This window comes from Ixodes scapularis, unplaced genomic scaffold (genome assembly GCF_016920785.2).
Source record: "Ixodes scapularis isolate PalLabHiFi unplaced genomic scaffold, ASM1692078v2 PGA_scaffold10__122_contigs__length_95168666, whole genome shotgun sequence".
NCBI classification, from domain to species: domain Eukaryota; kingdom Metazoa; phylum Arthropoda; class Arachnida; order Ixodida; family Ixodidae; genus Ixodes; species Ixodes scapularis.
Genome location: NW_024609836.1, coordinates 42,376,886 through 42,404,435, shown reverse-complemented (window position 1 = coordinate 42,404,435; position 27,550 = coordinate 42,376,886). Strand labels below are relative to the sequence as shown.

The window sequence follows — 27,550 nt, the reverse complement described above, 5'->3', positions numbered from 1 at the left end:
GCTTTCACATTACATTTTCTACTAGAAAAGTAGCTGCGAGTCTCTTACACAAATGGAGACATTTAAATAAATTCGTTCAATTCAGCCGTAATCTCAGGGGTCGAAAGTTCCGAGGACTGCTCTGCCTCTTTTTTAGGGTTTACTATGGTTGTAGCCGCTAAGGAGCAGTTTTCTTAGTATTTTTTTTTTATTATACCTGTCTTTGGTTTGACGTCCTGTACTATAGCTTCCCTTGCCAAACTGATTTCTTTTAATTGTCTACGTTTAGGACAAGACAATCTGTATTTCAGATACCATTCAACTTTTCGTATATTTATTTTCCAGCAAAATATTCGATAATGAAATGATTGCAATCTACGGAGAGGCGTCGGCGAGTGGTGAGGCCTATTATACATTAATACCGAATTCTAAAATCTGCGATGCGAAAGCATGCAAGCGTGACTTCAGTACGTGCAACATCGTGCAGTGTCACATTGCAAATTTCGATTTTACTTAAACCATACATCGTCGGTCTCTTCGTTCGCGGAGCTCACTTCGTTCATCACGATAACTTGCTCTTCGAATCCACTGCGGAAAAATAGGCGCACAGAAAGTTTTAAGAGTGCATGCCCTACAGCTAGGAAACACTAAAGTCACTGAATCTGGGGAAGTAGCGCTATCGCCTTTCTACCTGCTAGCCTGACACAAACAAATACCAACATACACATGGCAAGGTGATTGGCCCATCGCTCTTGGTTGCCATGGTCATCGCCATTTTGGACCCTTTCAAAGCTTCGAAAGGGTCGGTAAAACCAGTCGCCCCAGGATCGCTATAGAAAATCATACTGCAGCGTTCCTCGGCCAATATGAGCGTCTTTGGAACTGTGCATGCAATAAACCTATCACTCATGTTTTTTTTTCTCCAAAGATCTCTTGCAATTATGTTTCTCTTCTTGCATGTTTCAAAAAAGTAAAATTATTTGCCAATGCATCCCAGCAGTGACGTTGCGTGTGATGACGGTACGAATATGTACAGCATCACACGTGGCGTCGGTGCTTTGGGGCATTGAAAACTAATTTTAATGTCTTGAAACACGCAACAAGAGCAACATAATTGTAAGAGATCTGGGGGAATAAGCATGAGTGATAAGTTTATTGCATGCACAGTGCCAAAGACGCTCATATTGGCCAAGGAACGCTTTCAGTATGATGATGCTCTATAGCGATATTGGTGCGACTGGTTTTAATGACTTTTTCCAAGTTTCGAAGCTTTAAAAGGATCCCAAATGGCAATCACGATGGCAACCAACATGGCTGAGCCAATCACCTTGAAGGATTTTGCCGTCATTATGTTCGTATTTTTTTGTGTCCGGCTAGCAGGTGGGAAAGCAATGGCACAACTTTCCCAAATCCAGTGACTTTAGGAAACACAACAGTCAAATAAAGACAGTACCCGAGCAGACACCGTTGTTCAACCAACATCGGCCCAGGACTGGCAAACATTGGCTTCAATACTGGCCTAACGTTGGATTTGTAGAACTTGCAACCCGATCCAGTGATGAACCATTCACTAAAGCCAATGTGGACCACGATTCAACCGCTCTCTTAGCCACCAATGATCCATCATTCATTCCGTCAATGAGCCGCCATTTAACCAACATTTAAGTCTACTTTGGGTCATTTCAGCCAATACCTAAGCCATCATTGGCACACCGACACCGTTGGTTCGGGGTTGTAATACCATCATTGGCTTATCCAATATTTGCTCCCAACCTACTCGTTACTTCAATTTTGGCATCCCACCTTAACCACGGTCGGGACTGTTTTCTGAGGCCATTTGTAGCTGGCATGCTACCGAACAAAAAAAAATATTCGAAATGAAAACTAGATGTAGACAAGCCACATTTACATTTTTTTCCTATATGCTTCATAACATTTTTGTGATGTAAACATTTTGCAACGTTTTGAAAATGTTTATTGTATATCAAAAAGTACATTGAAATATAAAAGGAGGCAATCCAAATTGACAATGTAGAGTTTTTGCACGACCAGTACATGCAATTAAAAATTTCGATTGATAAAAAAATAGAAATGATTCAATGCGTTGAATTCGCTGCCATCGCTGGAGACATCGACATTTTATCTTTCAAATTGTTTTATTAAATAATACGCATATTTGACCGAGCATAGGTTCCTCTTGCATGATTTTAGAGAGGCTTCATTCGGGCTTGGTTTAGTCCTTTGCTGTGGAGCAAAAACAGATTATGCAATATTAGAATTTCTAGGAACATCAAACTACACACTAGTTTCCTAATGAGATATTTTTCAGTTGAACTGTCTGTGATTCGTCACATTCTAATTTAGTTACTTTAGTAAATTCCTGCAGCGTTGGATGTGATTTGTGACACATTACGAGTCACGAATTAACAAGAACAGGGGTCTTGAAACGTTTTGGCTGAGGGGTAAGATTGGGGACTTGTGGCAGTGTCGAGGGTCGGAATATAAATAAGTAAATATAAATAAGAATATACAAAATAAATAAACCTAAATAAGCATTGAGGTACAGAAACTTAAACTAAAGCAACAATTTCATAATATGAAAGTATATGATTTATTTAAATGCGATGCTAATTATTACATCAAAAACTGTTTTTTCCCACGAAACTCACCAGGAATGTACCAAAGCGCATACAAACTTTGGCATATGCACAGATGGTAGAAGACTAATGATAATAGGAGATCGGTAACAATATACAATAGTTATGACATATGATAGTAAGCACGGTATGCAAGAAAACTCTAAGAAGTCTTAACATTGTTACACAGACATGAAACAGGGGACAACGAATACGAATCCTCCTGCTGACAATGTAGAATAAATAACATTGAGATAGACCCCACGTTTTAGTGTACTGTTCTCTCGTTCTTTCTGCTGTCTTCGTATGCACTTTTGGTGCGTATCGCAGTGCCTTTTTCTTTTTTTTTTTTTCTTTTTGTCATGTGGTTATTTTTGCATTTCTAGCTTCTGGCCGCACACCGAGCGTCAATGGAATGACCGCGGCCATCCGGGGGCCGGCCAGAACCCATCGCCGGGCCGGATTCGGCCCGTAGACTGGGGTTTAGAGACTCCTGAACAAAAATAAGTCAAGATTTCATGTGGAAAAATGTGTGTAAAAATAAAATAAATGATTACGCCAGTCATACCTCTTCAAAAACGCTACGTCATGGCGGTGGTGATTTCAGTCTCAAAGGAGTATAGAGCGTCGGCGATCAACTGTCCCGATGCCGCGTGCTATATGGAGCGCAATTTTGTCTGCTTCTTTTGCAGGTGTTGTGGTGACTTTGAAAGAACGCCGAGCTCTGATTGGCTCTGATGGAAGGATAGTGGGTAGACCTCAAAGCGAGCTGCCTTGATGTTGAACCACAATCCTGCAATCAGAGCCAACAGGAGCTCGGCGTTATGACATCAACACAACCCCTGTCAAAGAAGCAGCCACCCCCCCCCCCCCCCCCCTCCCCGAACTTGCGCTCCGCATACTCCGTTTCACTTCAAATCCGATAACAGCCGACGCCACGGCCCGATGGAGCCAGTCAAGTGTCACCGAAAGTGCATCGTTACTTCGGTCATCACCATTGTGCGTTTCCATTACCAGCAAAATTATTCCAAATTAATCACGCATAGGGAATGCACTGCGATCCCCGCTTTTTTTCCACGCATGACTTGTTTACCCTTGATGCCAAACAAACAAAAAACAAAAAACAAAAAAAAACTTGCGCTGTGTCGATGCACAATTGGCGCTGCTTGATTGGTTCTATTGAACCGTGTACCGTCGGCTACGGTTGGAAGTACTACAGTCAAACTATGGAACGGTTGAAATACCGAGGCTCGATCTAAAATGGGCCGTAAAAACTGGCGCCTGCACATAGCAATCTAAACTTTTGTTCAAAGGTGCATTTCACAGGTCGGTTTTATCATGGCAAATTACGAAGCGTAGCTCCTTTTCTGTAAAAAATATGGGGTCAAAAAGCTTGCCAGGTTAAACGGCGGACGGTGACGCAGAGAACCGAGTCGAGTGGCGGGCAAGCTGTCGAACGGGAACCGAACCGAACCGAAAACCGCAACAGAACCGTTATTTTTAGCCGAACCGGAACTGAACCGAACCAAAATCTTCGCCGCCATCTTGGAATTGAACCGGAACCGAACCAAAAAAAATATAACGGTAACCGGTTCAAAATGGTTCAACGTAATTTTTTTGTTTTTTTGTGAGTATCACAAAATGAACATATGGGAATAAAAAATGGGCGGCTGTATTTCTATTCATCAAATTGTCCTATACAGAATTACAACGTATGGTAAATTGTGGGTTTTCGTGCCTCTTTTGTATTGGCACTATGATTAACCACGTGTCACATTGTCACGTGACGTCATGGTGTCAATACATGTCAAGTAATGTCACGTGACCTCGTGACATCACGTGACTCACTGCGTCAACTCGATTTAATTTGAGGAAGCCACTGGATGTATTAGCCTTGTTGACAGCGTGATTAACATGACATCACGATTTTGCACCGAGTCACGTGACATCCTGACATAAGCGATTTTCATAACACCTAGTCGAGTGCACGGGTTCTTGACACTCAGCATCGTCAAACATTCGGGTAACGGCTCATGTCAATTAAATAGGATAATAGCCTACTCTAAAAATATCTGAAGCTCAGCCCAAGCTTTTGCTTTCCGAGCCCTAGCCGCCTAGGGCATGACTATGATGAACACTGACGGTATATAATTAGCCTCAGATCACGCGGCCGCTTCTTCAAATTGCGAGTTGAGGAGGAGATCGACAGCTGTCTCTTTCCTTCATTTTTCCTGCATCTGCTATTCCGCGAAGGGGAAAACTAATGCATATTTTCGCAAGCTATAAACGTCAGGGGTTACTTCTTAGCAGTATTTGTTGAAGTACAAAAAATGTTGCACGTCCAATTTTACATCACTGAGGCACCCAAATACTTTTTTTGTTCCTGCTTAACTGCATCCGAAAGATGTCCGCGAGAATAGAAGTATTGAAATGACTAAATGCGACTTATTAATATCACGTTTAACTACATGTGTGTACGGAAGGAATACATAAAAAACAAAAGATTTTAGTGACCTCAGAGGGACAGCCGAACTATGGCAGTCGCTGTAAGTCTCACACGAGCGTCGTTCTCAAGTTATTGCCCAAATTTCGACACCCTCTGTATTTTGCTTAAAGAAGCTATAAAAAGATTTCTATACATCACTAAATTCTACTCAGGATCACCCCCTAACGTTAATAACTGATTGAACTTGGCTTTGCTCTTTTTTCTAGTCAATGGCAGTCGCCAAAAAGTTAGAGAAATATGAGCATCGTTCATTCCCTCAACTCGGAGTCAGAAGCGGCCACGTGGCCTGGTGCCTATGCTATGCCGCCAACGTTAATCATACCCCCGCGCTGGGGTTGGAAAAAAAGAAAACGCGTGCTGGGAGCTTTAGCCGAACTCTAACAATGCCTGGAGCAGGCATTGTTAGAGTTCGGCTAAAACGTTCGGTTGGAGCCGGCAGGGATCCCAGCATGAGTTCACCGTGCTTTTTTCGCATGCAGGCGACAGTCCTGTCGGCACTCTGCTTTATCAGTAGCGACGGCTTTGGCGGGAGTGGCCCATCAACGATCGCATCAAGCAGGTGGATTTCCACTGACTTCACAGCGAATGCGACCATGACATCGACGGCTCTGCATCGGGGGGCGTTCTTCAGTGTTCCCGTGGCTGCCACCCCTACTGCAACAAATGGACTATCCCAGCGGCTTTATAAGACCGACGCCACCACTTCTTCGGGAATTGGAGCCGGCAGAGATCCCAGCATGAGTTCACCGTGCTTTTTTTCGCATGCAGGTTGGTACTGTTTACTCTGGATATTATCCTAGAGTTTGTTTTTACCTACCGGCTCCACCCAAAGACGTTTTCCTAATGACGTATACACGTTATAAGCATCATTGCTTTTATGTGCACCGTAGGTTTTGGAGAAAATTGGTATTTTTAGTATTGTTGTTATTACTGGCGGGTGATGTCGAGTTGAATCCAGGCCCCCCTACGAAGGCTGAACAGATGGCAAATATGGAATCCATGCTTATGAGCCTAACTGCTAGCATGAACAGGGTTACGACACAACTTTCCAGTATTCAAAGTAAGCAAGAAGAATTTGAAAAGAAACTGGACACCTTGATTAAGTACAATGACCAGTTAGAAAAACGTGTTGATGGTTTTGAGGGATTGACCAAAAATCTACAAGCACAGATTGATGCTCTTGAAAACCGCAGTCGAAGGTGCAATCTGGTGTTTTACGGCATAGATGATGCGAAGAGCAATGAGACATGGGAAGAATCGAAGAACCATGTGCTACAACTCTGTAGTGATAAAATGGGCATCAACCCCATTTCGATTCAAAGGGCACATCGGATTAGGCAATATAGAGCGAATGGGAAAAGGCCAATTATTGTAAACTTTGTGTCGTGGAATGAAAAAGAAAGCCTATAACGTGCGGGGTTCAAATTTAAAAATACCAACTACAGTGTCTCAGAGGATTTTAGCAAAACACTTCGCGATAAAAGACGTATGTTATGGGATGTTTCAAAAGAAATAAGGTTAAACAAGGCTAACAAAGTCTTTTTGTCGTACGATAAGCTGATCGTGAATGGAGAAGCGTATATCTAGGATACTGAACAAAAGAAGGCGGTCCTCGTGCATGGTAATAGACATGTAAGAACACAAGAATGACATAGACCTTTCGCTCATACAACTTCTGATAATGTATCCATATCTTCAAATGCCCGCCCGACGGTTCCGTTGATAAACTGCCGCAGTCATAAAAATAAAGTAGAGGAGTTTTCTGTTTAGTAGAGGCAATAGAGCCATGCGTAGTCATGGGCACTGAGTCGTGGCTCGATGACTCAGTGCTTAATAGCGAAGTGTTTCCTAAGGGCTTTGCAGTCTATCGTAATGACCGCTACGCGCATGGTGGTGGGGTGTTTTTATTGATAGACTCACGGTGGGCAAGCAGTGAGCTTCAAGTGCCGCCAAATGATACTGAATCTGTTTGGTGCCGAGTACACTTGCCCAAAGGAGGCACCCTTGTATTAGGCGCTTACTATCGTCCCCCAACAATAAATATATCGATGAACTTGGTCAAATACTGTCCACTATCTCTGATAGTTCTATTATTGTAGGAGGGGACTTTAATCTTCCCAATATCAATTGGGCAGGCACTGCATATACTAGTGATGACAGTTCCACCTTGTATAAATCTTTTAATGATCTCTTTATTTCATTTGCTCTAAATCAATTCGTACTCTCACCGACAAGAAAAAACTCTATTTTGGATTTGTTACTGACGAATAACCCTAGTATTATTTCAAATGTCTCCATAATTCCTGGTATAAGTGATCACAGTGCAGTTGTATGTGAATTACCATTGCATAAAATAAATAGGGTGTCAAAGCCTCCACGCAAAGTAATGATGTACGGACAGGGTAATTATGAAAGTATTTCGTTAGAGCTCTCGGCATATTTCCCTTACTTTTCCGATCTCAGTAAAGAGTGCGACGTTAAAGAATTATGGAAAACTTTTAAGCATAAAATTAAGGTGCTCGCTGATTCTCACATACCGTCCAGGACTATTAGGGAAAATAATAAACATAAACCATGGATAAATGCTACAATTCGAAAACAAATAAAACGTAAAAGTCGGGTTTACAAAAAATATAGAAAAAATCCGTCCAATATCTTAGAACAAAAGCTTGAGGAGATAACCGCAAATCTTAAAAAAAGATATCCAAGAAAGTAAACTAACTTTCTACGAGTCTTTTGAAAACAAATTAAGAAATGACCCTACTGAATTCTGGAAATTCGTTAAGGCAAATAAAAAAGAGGATACTTCAATTTCTGGTTTATTGAAGGATGGCAATTTAGTGAACAGTGATATTGAAAAAGCGGAATCTTTTAACACATACTTTAAATCAGCTTTTCACCCCGCGCTCTTGGAGGTATTCCTTCTGTGCCTGATAGAATAGCAAGATCTATTATGTCAGAAGTAATAATAGGAATGGACGGGATTATAACACTTCTAAGAGACCTAGACACTTCAAAGGCATATGGACCAGATGAGCTCTCGCCGGTAATTTTTCACAATTGTAAAGAGGAAAGTGCAAGATACCTACATATAATTTTTACCAAATCACTAACAACTGGCATATTTCCCGACGATTGGAAAAAAACAAACGTTACTCCAATTTTTAAGTCAGGATCAAGAAATCTTGTTGAAAACTACCGCCCACGTGTCTCTGACATGTGTTGCGTGCGAACTCTTGGAGCATATATTATATAGCTCAATATATAACTTCTTGAGTTCCAGAAAATTTTTCTCTCCTTCCCAACATGGTTTCCGTCGTGGTTATTCGTGTGTAACTCAGCTAGCTGAATTTACACATTACCTTTCAAACGCCATTGACAACAAAAAACGAGTAGATTGTATATTCTTGGATTTCTGTAAGGCGTTTGATACGGTGCCACATCATTTGTTATCGAATAAGCTTACATTAATAGGAATTAATGAAAATATTATAAATTGGGTTGCTGTTTACTTATCTCAGCGAGAACAAAGTGCTGTATTAAACGGTCAAAAATCTTCACCTGTACTTGTAACCTCGGGGGTGCCTCAGGGAAGTGTACTGGGACCTTTGTTATTTCTTATATTTATTAACGACATTTGCGAGGGGATACAGTCAAACTTCAAGCTGTTTGCGGATGACTGTGTATTATACAGAGTTATAGAAAATGACGCAGACGTCTGTATGATGCAAAAAGTTTTAGGTATTTTAGAACGCTGGTGCGATCATTGGTAAATGGGCTTGAATATAAAAAAGTGCAAATACATGTGTTTTACTCGATCTATTGTTAGCATTGCTACATATAAGATAAAAAACTATGAACTTGAGCGGGTAGATAAACACAGGTATTTGGGAGTCAATTTTTCGAATAATCTAAAATGAAATGACCACATAGATAGTATTGTAGCAAAGGCAAGTAAGATGTTATTTTTTATTCGGAGGAATTTTAAGAATACATCTCGTAGCGTAAGACAAACATTTTTTTTTTTTATCAGACCAACTTTGGAGTATGCCTGTGTTATCTGGGACCCGCCTCAGTGTTACCACGCGAATAAGTTAGAGCGAATTCAAAATCAGGCATTAAGGTTTGTCACAGGCGATTGTAGTCCGTACTCGAGCTGTACAGAAATGAAGAATAGGGTGGGTTGGGACCTTCTTAGACTTCGAAGAAAGTGTTTAAGGTTAAAATTCTTTCACAGTATATATCACGGGGAAACGGGCATTGAAAAGGGTCTTTACATTCTCGAACCACACCATGTATCTTCAAGGCGGAATCATTCTAAGACTGCGGCAGCGTATCGTTATCGTACTGACTGTTTTTGCTATTCATTTTTTGTTCAAACCGCCCGGGAGTGGAATGCCCTACCGGAAGAACTGATAGCTATTATCAATAATGACGTCTTTTATGACAGACTGCGGAGAAGCGTGGTCGAGTGAAAATGTAGTACTGAATGATTGTCGATTGCGTTACTGAAAGTGTTTTTTGAATGCGTTTTTCTTTTGTTCCCCCCTGCATAATGCCTAACGGCGAAGCAGGTATTTGTGTAAATAAATAAATAAATAAATAAATCCTCATTACCGCAGTGGTTGGACACGAGCCACTACCCAAGTGTCCACCAAGGCATTGCTTGTTACGAGCCGATGTACAGTGCTCACGCAGTTCTCTTGCTCAATCCATGAGCCGCGCTCGACTGTCGTCAGGCGGGTGGGTTTAATCCCACAATTACGACATCAATCTTTGCAAAGGCAATTCTAAAAGAAATAGTCTCATTTTGGGCCTCGCAATTTCACCGCGACAAAGAAGCTTCTGAATCAGTGGCGGCCTGTGCGAGTATATTTGGGTCATACTAGGACCAGTACGCCTTGGAAAAGTCATGAACATTCCAACCCGTTATCGTTTTATGACCCATTTAAAGTTCACGGGATGCACAATAAAAGCAGTGAAGGGTTGCTGTTAACAAGTGAAAACTAAAATTGTCGAATTAGCACACTCGAACGGAGGAGGCAATTTCTCAGAAATACTATCAGCATTTCCACTCCGGTGAAGAAGGAAGACCAGCGAAGCTGTACTTAGGTGGGAATGAAGTAATGGCAGGCCGCAAGTCGGCAAGTCAGCGTGGAAAGGCTGTAGAGGTTGCCGCCATCTATGGCGCGACGGCGGCAATCAGACAACCAGCAAGTCGGTTGTCTGGTTGCCATCGTCACTTATAGATGTCGGTAGCTGTCCAGAGCTTAGTGTCGTCATTTGTTTGCAGACGGACACGATACTGGGAAAACTAGCCCTTAATAGCTCCACTGTAAAAAGAAGTGTGTGTGTGTGTGTGTGTTTGGGCGTGCGTGTGTGTAAGGGAGAGGGGGTTAATTTTAAAAACATGTGTTGTAAAGGTTCCTCTTCCCCGCATCTTTGGCGCAGACCAAAACGCGTGACCCTGGAAACTACTTTGTTTGCAAAAGGCTCTTGCAAAATAGCACGTTTCTGTCGTTCCAGAAGCTCGCGCTGTTCCTCACGACGATGCACTAAGAATAGTAATACGTGCTTTTAAAATACTTGGCTTTCACTGGGCTTAACCTCCTGCAGCTTGCATTTTACACCATCGAATTCGATCTTCTCAGCAAGAAGAAATCGCAATGACCACCAGCCTATAGTGTGATGATGTCACGTGCATACCATGTTAAACAGTTAAGCTTTCTGGTGAAATGTGATGTTTGCAACACTAGCAATAGATGTCCTAATTGTAAAGTTGTGCAATTTTTGTAGCAGTCTCGTGATGATATATGGCAGCCTAGAGATATGTTAGCGCGCATGACTATTCAAGCATAGCGTTCTAAAGTGAGGGCAAAACATGTGGAGGTAAAACTGAATATAACATTAGCCTCCCGAGGCAGTATTTCGCGAAGTTTCGAGCTCATGGAAGCTAATAAAATGTGATTTATACTACGATTTTAAGAATCTTTGTCTGTCCTTCGCCATATTTATGTAAAATTATAAATTTCATTGCGTGCATTTTTACGCATATGTTTTTGCAGTAAGGCGTTGTGTGAGGGATTGTTTAGAAAAATAACATTGATTACCTCAGTATGTTTGAACATTTTATGTATATGACTTCCAATCGATTATGTGAGCACAGAGCCCTCTTTGACGTACCCTGCAACCCGATGTTTCACACTGCCAATCAGCAAACAGAAAAACACTTTTAGCAGACTCTACAGCTCGCGTAGTTTCGAGTATCGTCCTTCCGCGTCGGTCTCGAGCGGTAATGAGAACTTTATAAAGTAAAATTTATTGATCGTTATAAAAATATATTGAATTACTAACTGAATATTTGACAGCATAAATAAGTGGCCGGCCACCCTAAAGCAATGCCCCCAAATTATCTGAAAAATGTTCTGCCAATCTTTTCCGGCATTTTCATCCTCGACAGCCACATTTAAGTGATATGGGACAGCCTTACACACATTCCTGTTTTTGAAGTTAATTTAAATAACTATGTGTTCCGCACACATATAACTTCTCAAGCATATAGAAGTCTGTTATTGCCTCTTTTATGTGGGGAACATTACTTTTATGTGTCTGTGGGCTGGACAAAAACAAAGTAAACAAGAGCGCCCGGTGGGACTATGACAATTACGCAAGCAAACCGTCAGAAAGTGTCCAATTATGTAGCTGCCATGTCGAGTAGAGCGTGAATTACTACTTCGTTTTACATAACAAAAAATAATCTTGGAGGACGCTTAAGCTTCGCCTTTAAAAGTGGAACGCGACAGCCTTAACGGGCCTCGTTTGCATCGCATTCTCATTTGCCACGAAAGCGTGCCTCGCGTGGCCTAGTCAAAAGCGTCTGACTCGCAACCGAAGGGTCCTGGATTCAAATCCCACCTAAAATTCTTAATTTTTTTTTCTTTAAGGCAAAGGAATTGCTTTAAAAAGTGAAATCCTTTGCGACATACGACGAATTTTAATTCGCATTACATGTCATGTTCTTATCACTCTTATTCCACGCGTGATGTTACGTTTCACATGAGCATTGTGGGTTGTTTGAAATTCTTGCGCGAGGGCATGTAGATCTGACGTCATCATCATATCGACCAACCAAGATTTTCTAGTCACGTCACCGACATCGGGTTTTCTGCGACATGAGCTCCTTAACCCTATCGCGTTAAAGTCATCACTTAGCAAGGGTGATGCTCATTTGCAAATTAAATTGGCCGGCATCTTTTCAAGAACAAACCTCAACCGCCAGGCTATGCCAGCTTCTCCTGTATAAGAAAATGTTCACTTGGACAAGCGCTATTTTGGGGCAGATTCGATCGGAGTGCGAAGGTGCGTATAGATTAGGGTGAACAATTGCGATTACTCCTTGCTGCATGATTAGTCGCATGCATGCGGTACTGAGTGTAAACAATATTTGGTTAGAACAACAAGCATTTTGATTACCGCTCGGTGTTCCCATAAAAAATAGTCCGAAAGGAATTATTCTAACACTTTTGTGACATTTTGAAAATTTCATTGCTTTTAGCTAAGTTGTGTCATCTTATACATATACATTGTGAAGTGTATTTCGTAAACAATATATGGTAATATATATGGGCACGAGGTGCTCATTTTATAATTTGATGTGATGTATTTAATTCCTTGGTTCAATGACACAATTACGATTTCACTTTTAACACTGCGACACAAAGTTGTATCAATCACGGGTATTTTAGGCGACCTACCACACTTCGCGACTATAATTTATACCGTGTAAATAAATCAGCTTGAACTTTAGAATTTTACTTAAACTTAAAGAAAGGACAAGAAAATTTTGTATAGTTCTAAATTTCAAGCTGATCTATTTACAGATGTACCAACAAGCTCACCTCTTCACTCTTGTACGTAAACATTTTGATTCAGGTAAAATATATGTTACTGGTAAACAAAGGGATGTCGAGTCGTATGAACGCGACGTTATGTGCGTTAATGTAGATTTTCTTCTACTCTTGCGTCAAAACTAAATAACTGAATTTCATATTTTGGTACCTAAAAACAAAAGTAAATTGCACGGACGATCGAAGAAGCTATATACAGGGTGTCACAAAAGAAAATTTACACGGTCTTTTTTACCGCAAAAAAAACTAGGCATCGCCGAACGCTCATTCTCCGCCCAGAGGTAGCTCTAGGGGTCACAACCAGATGCCAAAGTTTCAGCCCGATCCGATAATTTAATCAAAAGTTATAAATAATTTTCTGAAAAATTCAATGGGAAAATGGCGGCCGACGGAGTTTTCAAACACATGGGGCTCTATGGCACCAGAAACCGAAAACAGGCAAAAATGGGCTCAATTTTCCCATTGAACTTTTCAGAAAATCACTTATAACTTTTGATTAAGTTATCGGATCGGGCTGAAACTTTGGCACCTGGTTGTGGCCTCTAGCTCCACCTTTGGGCGGTGAATGAGCGTTCGGCGATGCCTAGTTTATTTTTGCGGTAAAAAAGACCGTGTAAATTTTCTTTTGTGACGCCCTGTAGTTAATCGTTTCACGGCGTAAATAGTGTATATGGCCAGAACAACGTGGAAAATATAGTCTCAATTTAGCGGTTCGAACCGGTTAGAACCGGTTTGAACCGTTATTTTTTGCTCCCCGGAACTGAACCGGAACCGAACCGAAAGCCGTGAACCAGAACCGGAACCGGACCGATAGAAATTTCGGTTCGACACTCTGGTGGCGGGGCGCATTTGGCGCACGTATGCGGAGGGCAAGTTCGTCTGCTTCTTGCGCAGGGTGCAGCGGTGACGTCAGAACGCCGAGCCCTGATTGGCTCATCGCGACCCCCTATCTGAGCGTCGTCTGCTCCTTTGCAGCGTCGTCTGCTCGCAACGTCGTCTGCGTCTGTCTTACCTTTCCTGCGACTTTCGGAAGCGCAGGTCTTTACGAGTGAGCTTGACTTCGCCTTCCAGAGAGGGCAGACGAAATAACTCGAGCGGTATGTTGTATTTTTCAAACAACTAGCAGACGCGCATCAAGGAGAGAAGTCAAAGGACTCACTGGCGGGGTGTCCCGAGGCGCCGAGGTTTGTTTGCTAAGAACAGAGAGTGAGGGTGGCTAGTGTTCGCAAGTTCCCTCCCAAATACTTTTAGAGCGCAGCTCTTAGGCGCCTGTTTCCGGCTTGAGCGGCGTCGGTGTCGCCGTCGCCGTCGGCGTAACCGCGCGGTGCATTATGGGTAAATTTCCCCGCTAAATCTAGCGAAAAAATTTCCCCGCTAAATTTAGCGGAAAAATTTCCCCGCTAAATCTAGCGGAAAAATTTCCCCGCTAAATCTAGCGGAATATTTTCCCCCCTAAATCTAGCGGAAAAATTTCCCCGCTAAATCTAGCGGAAAACTTTCCCCGCTAAATCTAGCGGAATATTTTCCCCCTAAATCTAGCGGAAAAATTTCCCCGCTAAATCTAGCGGAATATTTCCCCCCTAAATCTAGCGGAAAATTTTCCCACCTTAATCTAGCGGAAAAATTTCCCCGCTAAATCTAGCGGAAACATCTCCCCACTAAATCTAGCGAAAAAATTTCCCCGCTAAATCTAGCGGAAAATTTTTTCTTCAGGCCAGGTGACCCCCGTGGTCACGTGACACCCCCAGGTCACGTGACCCCCACGTGACCTTGGCGAGGGGGTCATGTGACCCTTCCAAGGTCACGTGACCACCCCTCCCCCCCGATAACACGTGAGCCTCAGTACCCCTCCCTCCTCCTCCTCAAGAGCTGCGTCCTAATTCGGCGTTACAGGGAGTTGTAAACGGCTTTCATTTTTTCCCTCCTTTCCTGTGCGGCGAGACCCTTCACTCTTTAACGGCGTCGGCGGGTTGGCGCGGTCGGCGCAGTTAACGTCGTCTGCTTTACTTCTGCTAGTCAAAGCGATCACTGCTTTACCTTTCCTGCGTCTGTCGGAGATTCACCGCTCTCTCAGAGGAGAAGTCGAGCTCGCTCGTAAAGACCTGCACTTCCGAAAGTCGCAGGAAAGGTTAGACAGACGTAGACGAAGTTGCGAGGGGACCACGTTGCAAAGGAGCAGACGACGCTGAGATAGGGGGTCGCGATCAGCCAATCAGGGCTCGGCGTTCTGACGTCACCGCTACCCCCCCCCCCCCCCCCCCCCCCCGCGCAAGAAGCAGACGAATTTGCCCTCCGCATTGATTGATGGCGTCGGACGATGCGCTCAATGAAGGTGCTAGAGTAGCCATTTTTCTAATGGCTACTGTATGGATATTTTGTGGTTCCTAATGACAACGCTTGGTTGCTATGGTTAGTAATGGCTACTCTAGTAGCTTCACTGAACACATCCCCCGACGCCAAGGTCTCCGCAGAAGCACTAGAAGAAAGACAGCCCCATCGAGTGGCGCGCATCAGCGTCCCTTACGTAAAGGGGACCGACGAAGCGCTGGCGCGAGTACTAGGAAAAGAAGAAATTCTGGCGGCCCACAAGCCCGTGCCCACACTGGAAAGGTTCATCGTCGGCCAAAGGAATTAACACCAGGGCGTGGTTTAAACAATTACATACGCAGAGTACCCCACAACCTACATCGGCAGGAAGAAAAATAGTTTCGAGCGAATCCTCCACCACGTCAACAACGGGCGGAGGTACGCCAATGAGCGCAGCATCATCGCTGACACTGCGATATCCTAGACCATCAAATCGACATCGCGAATGCGCACGTGATTGACACAGGGCAGCATATCCGAAAAAGGCTTTTCTTTGAGTGATGACAAATCCAGCACACGCCAGGGTGCCTAAACAGGGACCTGGGCGCCTTGCCCATCTGTGGACACACATGGCCTCCGTGACCTCCGACAAGGCTCAAGAGATGACCGTCTCCATAGAAGTAAATAACCTTTAAAGTTTTCTAAACTTTTGTCAATTTTTATATTTTTCATTTTGAAGAAGACGAGGTTAAGAGCTGCTGCTGCTCCGCGTGCTTTCAATCACCATTGAAGAAAAGACGAAGCTGGTATTGAAACGTCGGGTTTCCTTTCAAAATTTGGCTGGAGCTACATTTTTAGGACCTTTATTCTCATCCAAATGGGCAGATGTCTGCCGAATATGTTTACTTTAAAACAAATATATATTTTATTTTTGGGGCATAACTTTTGGTTCACGTCTAACAAATAGCCAATGCTTCTTTTTTGGTTGATGCGGTACGCCATGCTGCGTTTTCGCCGCCAGGCTTTGGATTCTGTGTCACCGGTGGGCTCCATTTTTGTTTCCTAATTCCTTTTTTTTCTTGTTTACGTCGTAGTCATTTCAAATCACCTATGTTTTTTTGTTGTTTTTTTGCTTTCCTTAAAGAGTATGATATGAATATTCTGCCCCAATAATTTATTGTTTAAATACGGATATTTTACAAGCAATCGGAAAATTATGAGCTGCACGGAACTTCGCAGAAAATGATCTTAATGCTATTATCCGTGGCCACCAGGCTGAGCTGAAGCAGCATTATCTTTCTGGGGAACTCAGAGTAGCACAAGCTACGGCTTCTGAAATTCTCAAGAGTAAACTCCAGGACGACCCAGGTCGACGTCCCATCTGATCAATAGGAACATTATATTCCGGCAAGCCACACGAACCCTCGACTGTCGACCCTCGACTGTCGACCGTCGACATTCTCAAAATTGTGTATTAGGGATCATGATTCACGGTGTCTCGATGGATGGTGAGACGTCGTCTGGGAGCTGCTGGACTAAATCCCTGTGGGCCAGCTAAGAATCCAATTGAGAGCAATAGAGAACCGGGCATCGCGGTTAAAGTGGACGAAAAAGTAACTCAGCTGGACTCCTGACGAAGGGGAGAAAGGTGTCTGGCTGGACGAACCTAATTTTCTGCTGTTTGGCAGCGATAAAATATAATACGTGCATCGTCCAGAAAGCGTCAGATTTGATCCCCGAGATCAGCTCCTGGAGCAAAACATGATTGACGGAGCGTCATAATATCGGGTTGTTTCTCCACTCTTTTGTCCCAATATTCTTGGACAGTGTCTAGGACGACCTCATGACGACTTCTAGGACGACTTCCAGGACGACCTCGAGGACAACGTCTAGGACGACCTCACGGGTGACTTTTAGGACGACCTCGAGGACAATGTTTAGGACGACCTCAAAGACGACGTCTAGGACGACCTCAAAAATAACTTTTAGACGACCTCGAGGACGACCTCAAGAATGACTTCTAGGACGACCTCAAGGACAACCTCTCAAACAACCTCAAGGACGAAGCTTAGAGGACGTCATCCTCTAGGCGTCGTTCTTGAGGTCGTTTTAGAAGTTGTCCTCGAGGTCGCCCTAGACGTCATCCTTCAGATCGTCCGAGATGTGGTCCGTGAGGTCCTCCTTGAGGTCGTCCTAGAGGTCATCCTAGACATTTTCCTCGAGGTCGTCCTAGACATTGTCCTCGAGGTCGCCTTGGACGTCGTCCTTGAGGCCGTCTTAGACGTCGTCCTTGTGGTCGTCCTAGATGTCGTCCTCTAGGCGTCACGTTTGAGGTCGTCCTAGACGTCGTCCTCTAGGCATCGTCCTAGACGTCGTAAAAATAGCTTCGCTGGCCCTCCACCTTCCCGTAAAGTGGAAGGGCTCTACATTTTAGAGCGCAGCTCTTACCGCCGAATTCAGAAACCTCACTCAAACTACAGTCAAACTGAAGGGCCCCTCAACTTCCTCGAGGAAGTGGAGAGGCCCTTCAGTTTGAGTGTAGTTTGAGTAAGGTTTCTGAATTCGGCGGTTAGGCGCCCGTTTCCGGCTTGAGCGGCGTCGCCGTCGCCGTCGGCGTAACCAAGGGCAACCCAAGGTCACATGACCCCCAAGGTCACCACAAGGTCACGTGACCCCCAGGTCATGTGACCCCCAAGGTCACGTAACCCCTTCCAAGGTCACCCCAAAGTGACGTGACCCCCCAAGGTCACGTGACCCCCGGAGGACACGTGACCCCCGGAGGTTACGTGACTCCCCCTCCCGCGAGGTCACGTGACCCCCTCCCCAAGGTCACGTGACTCCCCTGAGGTCACGTGAGCCCCCCCGATGACGTCCTCGTCACCGATGACGTCACCGGCATCTGCATCGCCATCGTCATCATCACTGATGACGTCGTCAGTGACGTCACTGATGATGTCACCGGCATCCGCATCGTCATCATCACTGATACCGTCATCAGTGACGTCACTCATGACGTCACCGGCATCCGCATCGTCATCGTCATCATCGCTGATGACGTCATCAGTCACGTCACTGATGTCGTCACCGGCATGCGCATCGTCATCGTCATCATCACAGATGACGTCACTGATGACGTCACCGACATTCGCATCGTCATCGTCATCATCACTGGTGACGTCATCAGTGACGTCACAAATGACGTCATCGGTATCCGCATTGTCATCGTCACTGATGACGTCATCAGTGACATCACTGATGACATCATCGGCATTGTCATCGTCACGTGACCCCCAAGTCACGTGACCCCCCTCCGGTCACTTGACCCCCCCAGTACCCTTCCCTCCTCCTCCTCAAGAGCTGCGCTCTAATTCGGCGTTACAGGGAGTTGTAAACGGCTTTCACATTTTTCTATTAATATCGGAATCATACTTCGCTCACCTCGGAAGTATCGCGGACACCAAAGGAAGCCGTCGGACGAGGAGCAGGGCTCACTGGAAGGACTTCTTGTCTGACGTCGCCCTCTGGTCTCCGCGGTAGTTCAAGTGAAGTATAAAGTAACTCAAAAGTAACAGAAGTAATGGAAAAGTAATCAAATTATCGATTTAACTAATAATTATTAAATTGACTCTATTGGCTTGGCTGACCCAAAGTAATCAAGATAGTCACCAGACTGTTGAGCAGACTGGTGTACTGGGTCATTAGCAGCTCAAACCAATCAGAAGGGTAATCATAATGCAAATTTAGCTCATAAGAACGCAATGGGTTTGACATTAGCTCAAAGCAGTTAAGAGTCATTAAACTGCCAATTAAGCCCAATTAATGTTTGTTGGGTCCATAGTAACTTGAAATAATCAAGAGTAATAGCAATGAAAATTGAGCTCATGATAGTTAAATTGGTGGCGCAATAACTCCAAGTGCTCAAAATTGTCACCAATATGTTTATTGGACAGATTTAAAGCCTATTGGGTCAGTAGTCAGAAAATATTAATCATCATGTCAATTATGCTAAAAATAAATCAATTAGCTGAAAAGTAGCAGAAAATAATCAAGTGTCATCACAATGTCAATTAAGTCAAATTAAGATTATTTGGGACAAAAGAGCAATAAAAATCTGAATCAAGCAGTTAAAAGACCAATGGACCTTTTCCGAGAAGCGTTCTGCGCACGCGCGAGCGCCCGATGCCAAGCGACGGAAGTCGGTGCGAAAAATCGAGGAAATTCGGAAGGAGGCTGTATAGCAGCGAGTAGAACACGCAACTGCAGCATATATATAATTGTGTTACACAAAAAAGAACGTCGACGGAAAGGAAAACACGCCGTTTGGGTGGACGCCACGGATGCCCCTCTTTAAAGTCGCGTTGGACAGGCGCCGCTACTCAGAGAGCGAAGAAACTGGTGGCGTAGCTCCCATTATCGATTGGTAGCGCAGGTAGGTCACTTCCTCGATTTTTAGTTCGTGCAGCCACCGCCTGGTGCCGTCGGTATGTGGAAAAGGTCCATTGGTTGAATATGACCTCAAAGTAATCAGAAGAGTTAACAAATTGTGAAATAGGACAAATTCATTGGGTCAAAGTAACTCAAAGTAATCAAGAGTAATTGCAATATACATTAGGCTCATAATAAATAAGTGTATGAAAAGCTCAAAGTAATGAAAAGAGTCATCCTAATGTCATTTCGGTCGAATTCAAGTCCACTAGGTTGAAAGTAACTCGAAGTAATCAAGAGGAATAATAATGTGAACTGAGTTCAATATAGATAAATTGGAGCAATAATAATACAAAGTAATAAAAAGAGTAATCATAAAATGCAATTGTACTTCTACCATCTGAACTCTAGCAATGTTATGTTGAGTATTAAGAAAGATTAAACAAAACGTCCATTCAGCTAAAATAAATTTGAGTGTGCCACAATAACTCCAGGTTACAAAAAGAGTAATCAATTACGCCTCGTCAAAAGTGGGACCACTAACTCCAGGCAATCACAATAGGGATAAAAAAATCAGTTGTGCCCCAAAAAATCTAGTTGTATAAGCAATTGTTCTAAGTTACCAAATGTGTAAGCAAAACACGACCACTGAAGGCAATAAGTGCATATATGCATATTGTGGATTAAATTGACTAACCCCGGGATTAAATTGGGAAGCGCAAGGATTACATTTTGTGGCACTTGGATTAAATTGGCCGTTGCTTGGATTAAAATAAGCGGGAAAACCTGTAGTTACCGGATTTCTTGTCTTAATGGGTAACAATCGGTGATTGGTTTTATGGGCCTTACTACAAGGTATCGATCAGCTTAAGATTTTATCTAGAGGTGTAGTTAAACAGGGTGTCTTATTCTTCACATGTCAGATGATCGACTGTGTTATGATGCTCTGCTGTTATCAGTTCTCGGATAAATGTCTATTAAAAACATTGTTTGCAATATTATTTCACTAAAATTCATCTTTAAGGTAGAAATAGGCTAATATAATGTTACAAATAACTTCTCTGCCTGTATTTCACTTAAGACAAAGGTAGCCAAATTAATTAAAAGTATCGTTCTGTTCACAACTTTATAGGTGATTTCCTAACGGATTCGCTGTAGGATTCATGTCACCAACTTCTATTTTGAATAAAAGCTGCCGCTCAAAAGCGACAACTGGCATTATTGGTATAACAGCAAAGAATACAAATAAATCTTAGCGAACATATACGCTTGCCTTATTAAAACATGTAGAAATGTTTATTCATATTTTAAGAAACATCTTACATACGAATTTCGTGCTTATTTGTTGATGTGATATATTTACTTCCGTTATACAGTATTTTAGAAACGAATTGTCATACTGCACGCCTCGATTCATTTACTACAGGGAAATACGCGTAGAGTAATATGCGATATAGAATCATTATTCAAGGGCTGCCGCTTACTTCCGTCATAAATTGTGAACAACACGCCACTTCCACATCAGGACACATACCGTATATATTTAAATCTACGTACACCTTTTTTTTTGTAAGCAATCCCAACTCGACTGCTTTTCCTTGTACATAGGCCATTATAAATAACACCAATCGATATACTCACCAATGCTAACATTTTCAGCCCCACAAATGCGGACCAAGTTTACTATCTTGAAAACAGAACTAATTGGTGTCGAATATAAAACATGCCATAATCAAGAACGCATTAACACAAATTAAGCATATTTAAATGATTGAATAATCGATTCATTATTCGAGTGTTACCTTCGCATTCCTCTTTGCACTGTTCTGGACTCTCAAAATTATTTCCGTTTCCTTCGCATCCACCATACATAAACATATGGCACGTTCTGGTAACATTATCAAAGTAGAAACTTGGAATCCTTGCTCTGCACGGCCCGTCGTCCTTAGGAAGGTTACAATCTGGATTAAACCCTAAAAATAAGAGTCTTCAGTTACAAACGCGTATTTTAGTTTGTCTACGATAGCTTGCAAGTCAAACATGTGTGTGCAAAGCTTTCTGTCAAATGCGGCTTAAACCAATATTAGCCATAGAAAGTCGGCTTTGCGATGTAGGTACACCACCCCACTAATATAAAACACGCTCAAATAGTGATTCATTACTACAGTAAACAACAGCTAAAGAATCTCAAGGCGTTGAGTGTCTCATCATCGCTCCGCGGCCAATGATGTTGTAACAATAGCCGATAAGAACAGTGAAGAAAAAATCCCAAAGCATGAAGCGTGTGATCTCAACAGACCACTCCCAGCTTTTTTAATTTATCAGTGACTGTAATTCAGTGCGCCTAACGTTAGTCACAAAGCTGGGATTCACCTACGCCGGTCAGTTCATGTGTTATTTAAGTTAACAGCTTATAGAGGTTTGTAATAGAAGAATCCTAGAGAACATTGTAGTGTCCCCCTTGCGCGGAGAAAATAGTTAACTGATAATGTTTTCATTGTTGGCAGTAGGATAACGATTTTGGCGAATTGGTTTTACATAAAACAGCGCCAGGGGCAAGACGAAGGACAAGAGGAGGCGAAGACAGGCAGAGTGCTGACTCTCAACTGAAATTTATTGGAAAGCAACACATAAAGACCGCCGTGAATAAATAGGACGCAATCCTTATTACCTTGTCATGGACTATGACTTTCATAGACGTGCCCCCAGGAACGCCAGTTCGCTATCGAACAAAGCGATCAAAGCGAACTTACACAAACGCCATTTCCACGTCGCGATATGTTGTGCGCCTCGAAAATCTCCCTCGTTGTTTGATGTCTAGACACCCAGGATAACTGTGTCTTCGTACCATATCGGTTCACACCCATATTTGCCACAATGAATGGCGTCATTGAGAGCGCGTGTTCTCTTAGCCTGTAATTTATACATCGGCCTCTCTGGCCGATGTGCACTGACCGCGTTCATCCCCCAGCCGTGTAGATTGTAAACGCTATACTCGTGATAAGTAGATATATTTAACAGAGGTAAAAAAAGAATATACGGCGTAAATATGAGCACTCTATAAATCGGGTGCATTTACGTTCCCCCCAAAGCGCTTGTCAAAGTCAATTGCTCCAATATGCAGAGTTAACTCAGCGAGTGACGATGCTCAAATTAAGTTTAGACCTAAAGAAACAGGCTGATTTGTAGAAAAATCAATCAATCTCATAACTAAATGCTTTTATTGTTCTGCTGCGAAAATGCCTAGTAGACCTGGGGCAAAAAAATGTAATATAATCAATCATCTTTGTCTACTCCAAGCTCGTCGTTAACGATAAGGTAGAGAAATTGTAGACGATTCATTCTCCTTTTTTCCTGCAGGGTTTCCAGGCCCACCTCAATACAAATTTTTGTGGAGGACACATAAGAGGAATACATATTCCACACAGATTGTACTCTTCACCCCGCAGTCTTATCAGTTTCCAGATGCCCCCAGGAGGTGTAGCATTCTCGATGGCTACGGGCTCTAGCGTTCGCATTTTATTCGAGACCGATAGTAAGTTACCCGCCTCTGATTTGAAAAAAGTAACGAATACGTTACTACGTTACCGGTAACACCGTTATTTGTAACGCGTTACCGCCACACTGGGTGTGTGTAAGTTTAATAGTCGCCCGGTGATCCCCAGCGCGTGTGCTACTCGTGGCATCGAGTTTGATTTATTTGTAAACATCCGCGTATCATTTGTTTTCAACTTTGGCCACCTTTTTTGGCCTTTAATTTTTATTTCACCGTTTTGTGCATAGTCCCGGCCGCTATTAACGCCTAGATAATTTCAATAAGCCTTGTTTGTCATGGCCAAAATAAAAATTGCACTAGCTGACATATTGAAAAAACCGGGAACATCGAATCTGTTGTGAATGGGCTGGGTACATGCTGTGTGTGTAAGACGTTGGGTCACGACTGTGTCGTCCCACGCCATCATGGTGTCATCTGACATCGAGGTTTAACATGGCGTCATGGTGTTAACTGACGTCATTGTATCACGTGACGTCACAGAGGCGCGTGATATTAAGGCGTCAAAAGGCAGTATGACATCACACGACGTAATATTATCATGGTGACGTCATCACGGTGTGACGTTATGACGTCGTGGTGGTGTCGCCGTAACGACATCGTGAGACGTCATGACGCGACACCAAGCTGACGACACGTCACAGTGACGGTCCTTTATGACGGTTTTCTCATAGAAATCGATTGATAAATCTCTTTCTGTGCTAAAAATAATGCTGGCTGCTCTTGTTCGAATTGAGAAATTAAAATATTCCAAGCATAGAATCAACCCCGTGTCGCAAGCTTGTGGCCGGTTGAGATACTTGCGTCGAAGTGCGCTAGCCATGGCTGCGTCATTTGTCAATATGGCGACCACTCCCTGCCTTCCGCACAAGCTCCTACGACGAGTGCAGGGAGTCTGACAAAAAAGGCAGTCGGTAGAGCAACATCAGCTACTCCACTGCCGCCAACTCTTTCAGCCGCGCCTCCGAAATAGCAAGCGGACAGGCAACTTATGATAGACGCCATATAGGGAGTTTTAGAATAGCACACGCTAAAGCTTTGCCTATGCAAAGAATAGCCTCGTCGCCACTGCGCATGCGCCGAACGCTAAGCACGTGTTGCGCTTTGCGTGGGCTATTTTAGCGTACGCTATTTTTTGGAGATTGCGTGCGTACGGAATTTCTTGGTGAGAAGTTGGCTAAAGCCAAGCCAAGCGCAGGTTGAAAAGGCGGCTCCCAGGACCATGGCTGCGGCCGCTTTGGCGGCATCCTGAGCGCGATGTCGGCGACATCCTCGCGACTGCGTTTTCCAGTACGGGGCGACATAGCACTTGGTTTGGAAAACCCAGTAAGGTGGACAACGATCAGCGGCAGCTTGTTGTTTGTGACGCACGAACGTTTCTCGTCGTAGGTCAGTGCAGGAGACTGCTCTTGCCGAGGCAACGCAAGCAGACACAACCGGTTGACCGTTCGGGTCGCATTCTCATGTTTAAACAAATCTAAAATGTCACTCTGGACCAAACAACTTCTGTTTTCTCAAGTTACAGCATTTCGTAGAAAAATAAAAATCGTTACTGTATCGTGGTAGCGTTGCAAGGGCGAAATACTTGGGCTTTTGCGTCGCGGCGGAGAAATGCTATTTTAGAATGCTTTTGTGCGGCGTGCGCTAACAGAAGCGCTAACTTTAGCGCTAGCGTGCGCTAAAATTGCATACGTTATTCTAAAACTCCGTAATGTCTTATTTCAAAAAAAAAAAAGAGAAACACGTAAGACGCTGTCTTGGGACGATGTCGACTTCAACACTATACGATCTTACGGCGAGTACAAATCTCACGCCTTTTCCGTGCTGCGAATGTTATTCTTACCGAGATACAGTAGTACAGGCGTCTTGTTCCGGCAGGTTTACCGTGCCATAAAACGTGACTAGAGCTTGGCGAATTGGAGCGCGCTGGTGAGTTACAGGGATAATAGGAAAAGCGGGATGTAGGATGAAGACAGGAAAGCTGTTTCGTCTTGTCTTCGTCATATGAGTCGCTTTTACCTTTTATCTCTGCGACTAAAGCGTCACAGCCAGCAATAACACTTCACCTGCAAAATTAACTCTTCGAATGAACACTGTGAAGACCATGCCGACGCCAACTTCCGGCGCTACGTAATTGCACCCGGCATGCAATGCGCGCTGACAAAAAGCGAACGCCCTTTTCGCGGAGGAGGGGGGGGGGGGAGGATCTTGATGTTATTGGCGCTCGGGAATATACTAGCGCTCAAAAAGAATTCATTTTCTCGAGCGTTTTTTGTGAGAAACGTTATGTATACAGTCTTTACATGTTATTGTGTTCAATTGCTGCTTCCTTCATTATTTACAACTTGTTCCCTACTGTTATAACCTACATAAAATACCGTCTAATGGCACCACTGAGCGTGCATTGACATCTGAAAATGTACTACGCTTTTCTGTGGAGCACATAAAACAAAAAGTAGATGATGATAACATTAGTTTAGCTGTATCAAATATTGCAATTTCGATGGTCTGCTATATATTTTAAGTTTTTTTTATTCCTAAAATGTAAGTAAGAAAGCTTATTTTATGTATATTTCGTACGTGTCCAAGAATAGAAAATAGTTTGATATTTAAAATTACTTTAATTGAGATTTTCCATACGGCGCCTTCGACAAAATTTGTGGAGATATCAATACATGTAATCCAAATTGTTTTGTGTAGTAGGCCTTTTTTATTGTCTTCAATACGAGACTAGGTAGTTCTCGACAAGTTTACGTCCACACTAAAGTAGTTTGTTTAATACTATATTTGTGGGCCGGTCAAGCTGCAAATCGCAGCTTTTTTTCTTTGGTTTTCCCCCATCGTTGATGGAAATAAAGAAATGTTTCAAATGTTTCAAATGTGCTCGCAACCAAAGTATGATAATATGTGACTAACCCTATCTTGGATATATGAAGGCGTTAAACAATATTGGATAAACAAACAGAACATAAGCGCTGTTTCATTAGAAACAATAAGGGTTTCAGCTGGGCAGTTTGTATTGTTTACTATAGTTAATACCAACAAAATTCCTAGGGTAGTGAGAAGTAAATTTCGGGGTTATCGCTAACATATTCAATTTGTTCATAAATAGCAGTAAGTCTACCGGTATATTTCTGTGGTTGGAAGCTCATAGAAATCTTGCTCTATAATAAAATTTTTATTTTTGTTTCTTTTCCACGTTTAATAGGGTAAACCCCCAAAACACGATTACCAAGTGTGCACCAGAATAACTCATATGTCCTCTTTATTTATGTACACTTTAGTACACCTTTTTGCATGCAAAGATAAAAGTGGAAGTATTTTTGTTATATCTTCAACCGAACTCAAGTAAATATTTTCTTAAAACATATCTTTCTTTTTTATTCATAAAAACAGATACTGTGGAAACGTCAACATCTTTCGTTGCTGCTTAGCTCAAAAACTGCCTGGCGTTTTGAAGTCCAGACGCACTGGTATCTATCTCAAATTTACCCATGCGAATATCCTCCACAAATAACGCTCACGACCTTCCCTGTATACGCAATGCTCGAACATTCTAGGGAGATAGCCCATTTGCACAAATATGAAGCAGAAGTGAAACAAAATTAAAAGTATGTGTAATTTACCTTGGGTGTTCAAAACGCTGCAGGCCAGAATGACAACGCTCACCATGAAAATGAAATGCATTGTTGACTGTAACAACCTTGCCGGTGACTAGCAACTCAAATTTGAAGTGTCGGAACGTCCAAGGGCGGAGATGTCTTTTGCAACAAAACCCAGGGCTTTTTATACTATGAGTGTTGATGCATTAGCGGAAACGCAAGACATTGCCAGCTTCCACTTTCTATATTTTTGATGCATATTCGACCAGTTGTTTTTAGTGTGCAACAAATACAAAACTAAAACAAAACAAAAAAGCGCAGTGTAAGATCATTCTGGCGTCGGAGAAATTAATTTGGTGCTAAAAAAAGTGAATCATACGTATATGGAGGGAACACGCACATGCTATGGGTTTAACGGCCGTTTTGTTTTTATACCAGAATACACAACAACACCTGCGCAAAAACAGTGGTCATCAGATTTTACTGATCAAGCTCGTACATCAAACAAGAAATATTCACAATACAATACCTAAACAATATTTTATCTGTATTTACATGGAACCCTTGTTTTCGAAGTTCTCTACTTTTTGTAGTTTTCGTCATAACATCAGCAACCTTCTAGTTACTGCACCCAG

General features: G+C 42.9%; 1 protein-coding gene across 1 annotated transcript; it reads right to left on the bottom strand.

The window, feature by feature from the left end:
• Positions 1–2,148: 2,148 nt before the first annotated feature.
• LOC115330712 (isoinhibitor K-like) lies at positions 2,149–27,000 on the bottom strand. Its single transcript, XM_029992628.2, has 3 exons — positions 26,940–27,000; positions 21,563–21,733; positions 2,149–2,223 (listed from the first exon to the last, which is right to left on the bottom strand). Exons 1-3 carry the CDS (start codon positions 26,998–27,000, stop codon positions 2,213–2,215), a joined length of 243 nt encoding a protein of 80 aa, XP_029848488.2. The 3' UTR covers positions 2,149–2,212.
• Between the last annotated feature and the right edge of the window lie 550 nt (positions 27,001–27,550).

Excerpts from the sequence above, each read along its gene's own strand:
- LOC115330712 (XM_029992628.2), bottom strand. The coding sequence starts at position 27,000 with ATGCATTTCATTTTCATGGTGAGCGTTGTCATTCTGGCCTGCAGCGTT. Across the intron at positions 21,734-26,939 it reads CAGCGTTTTGAACACCCAAG|GGTTTAATCCAGATTGTAAC; the intron begins GTAAATTACACA and ends TCTTATTTTTAG.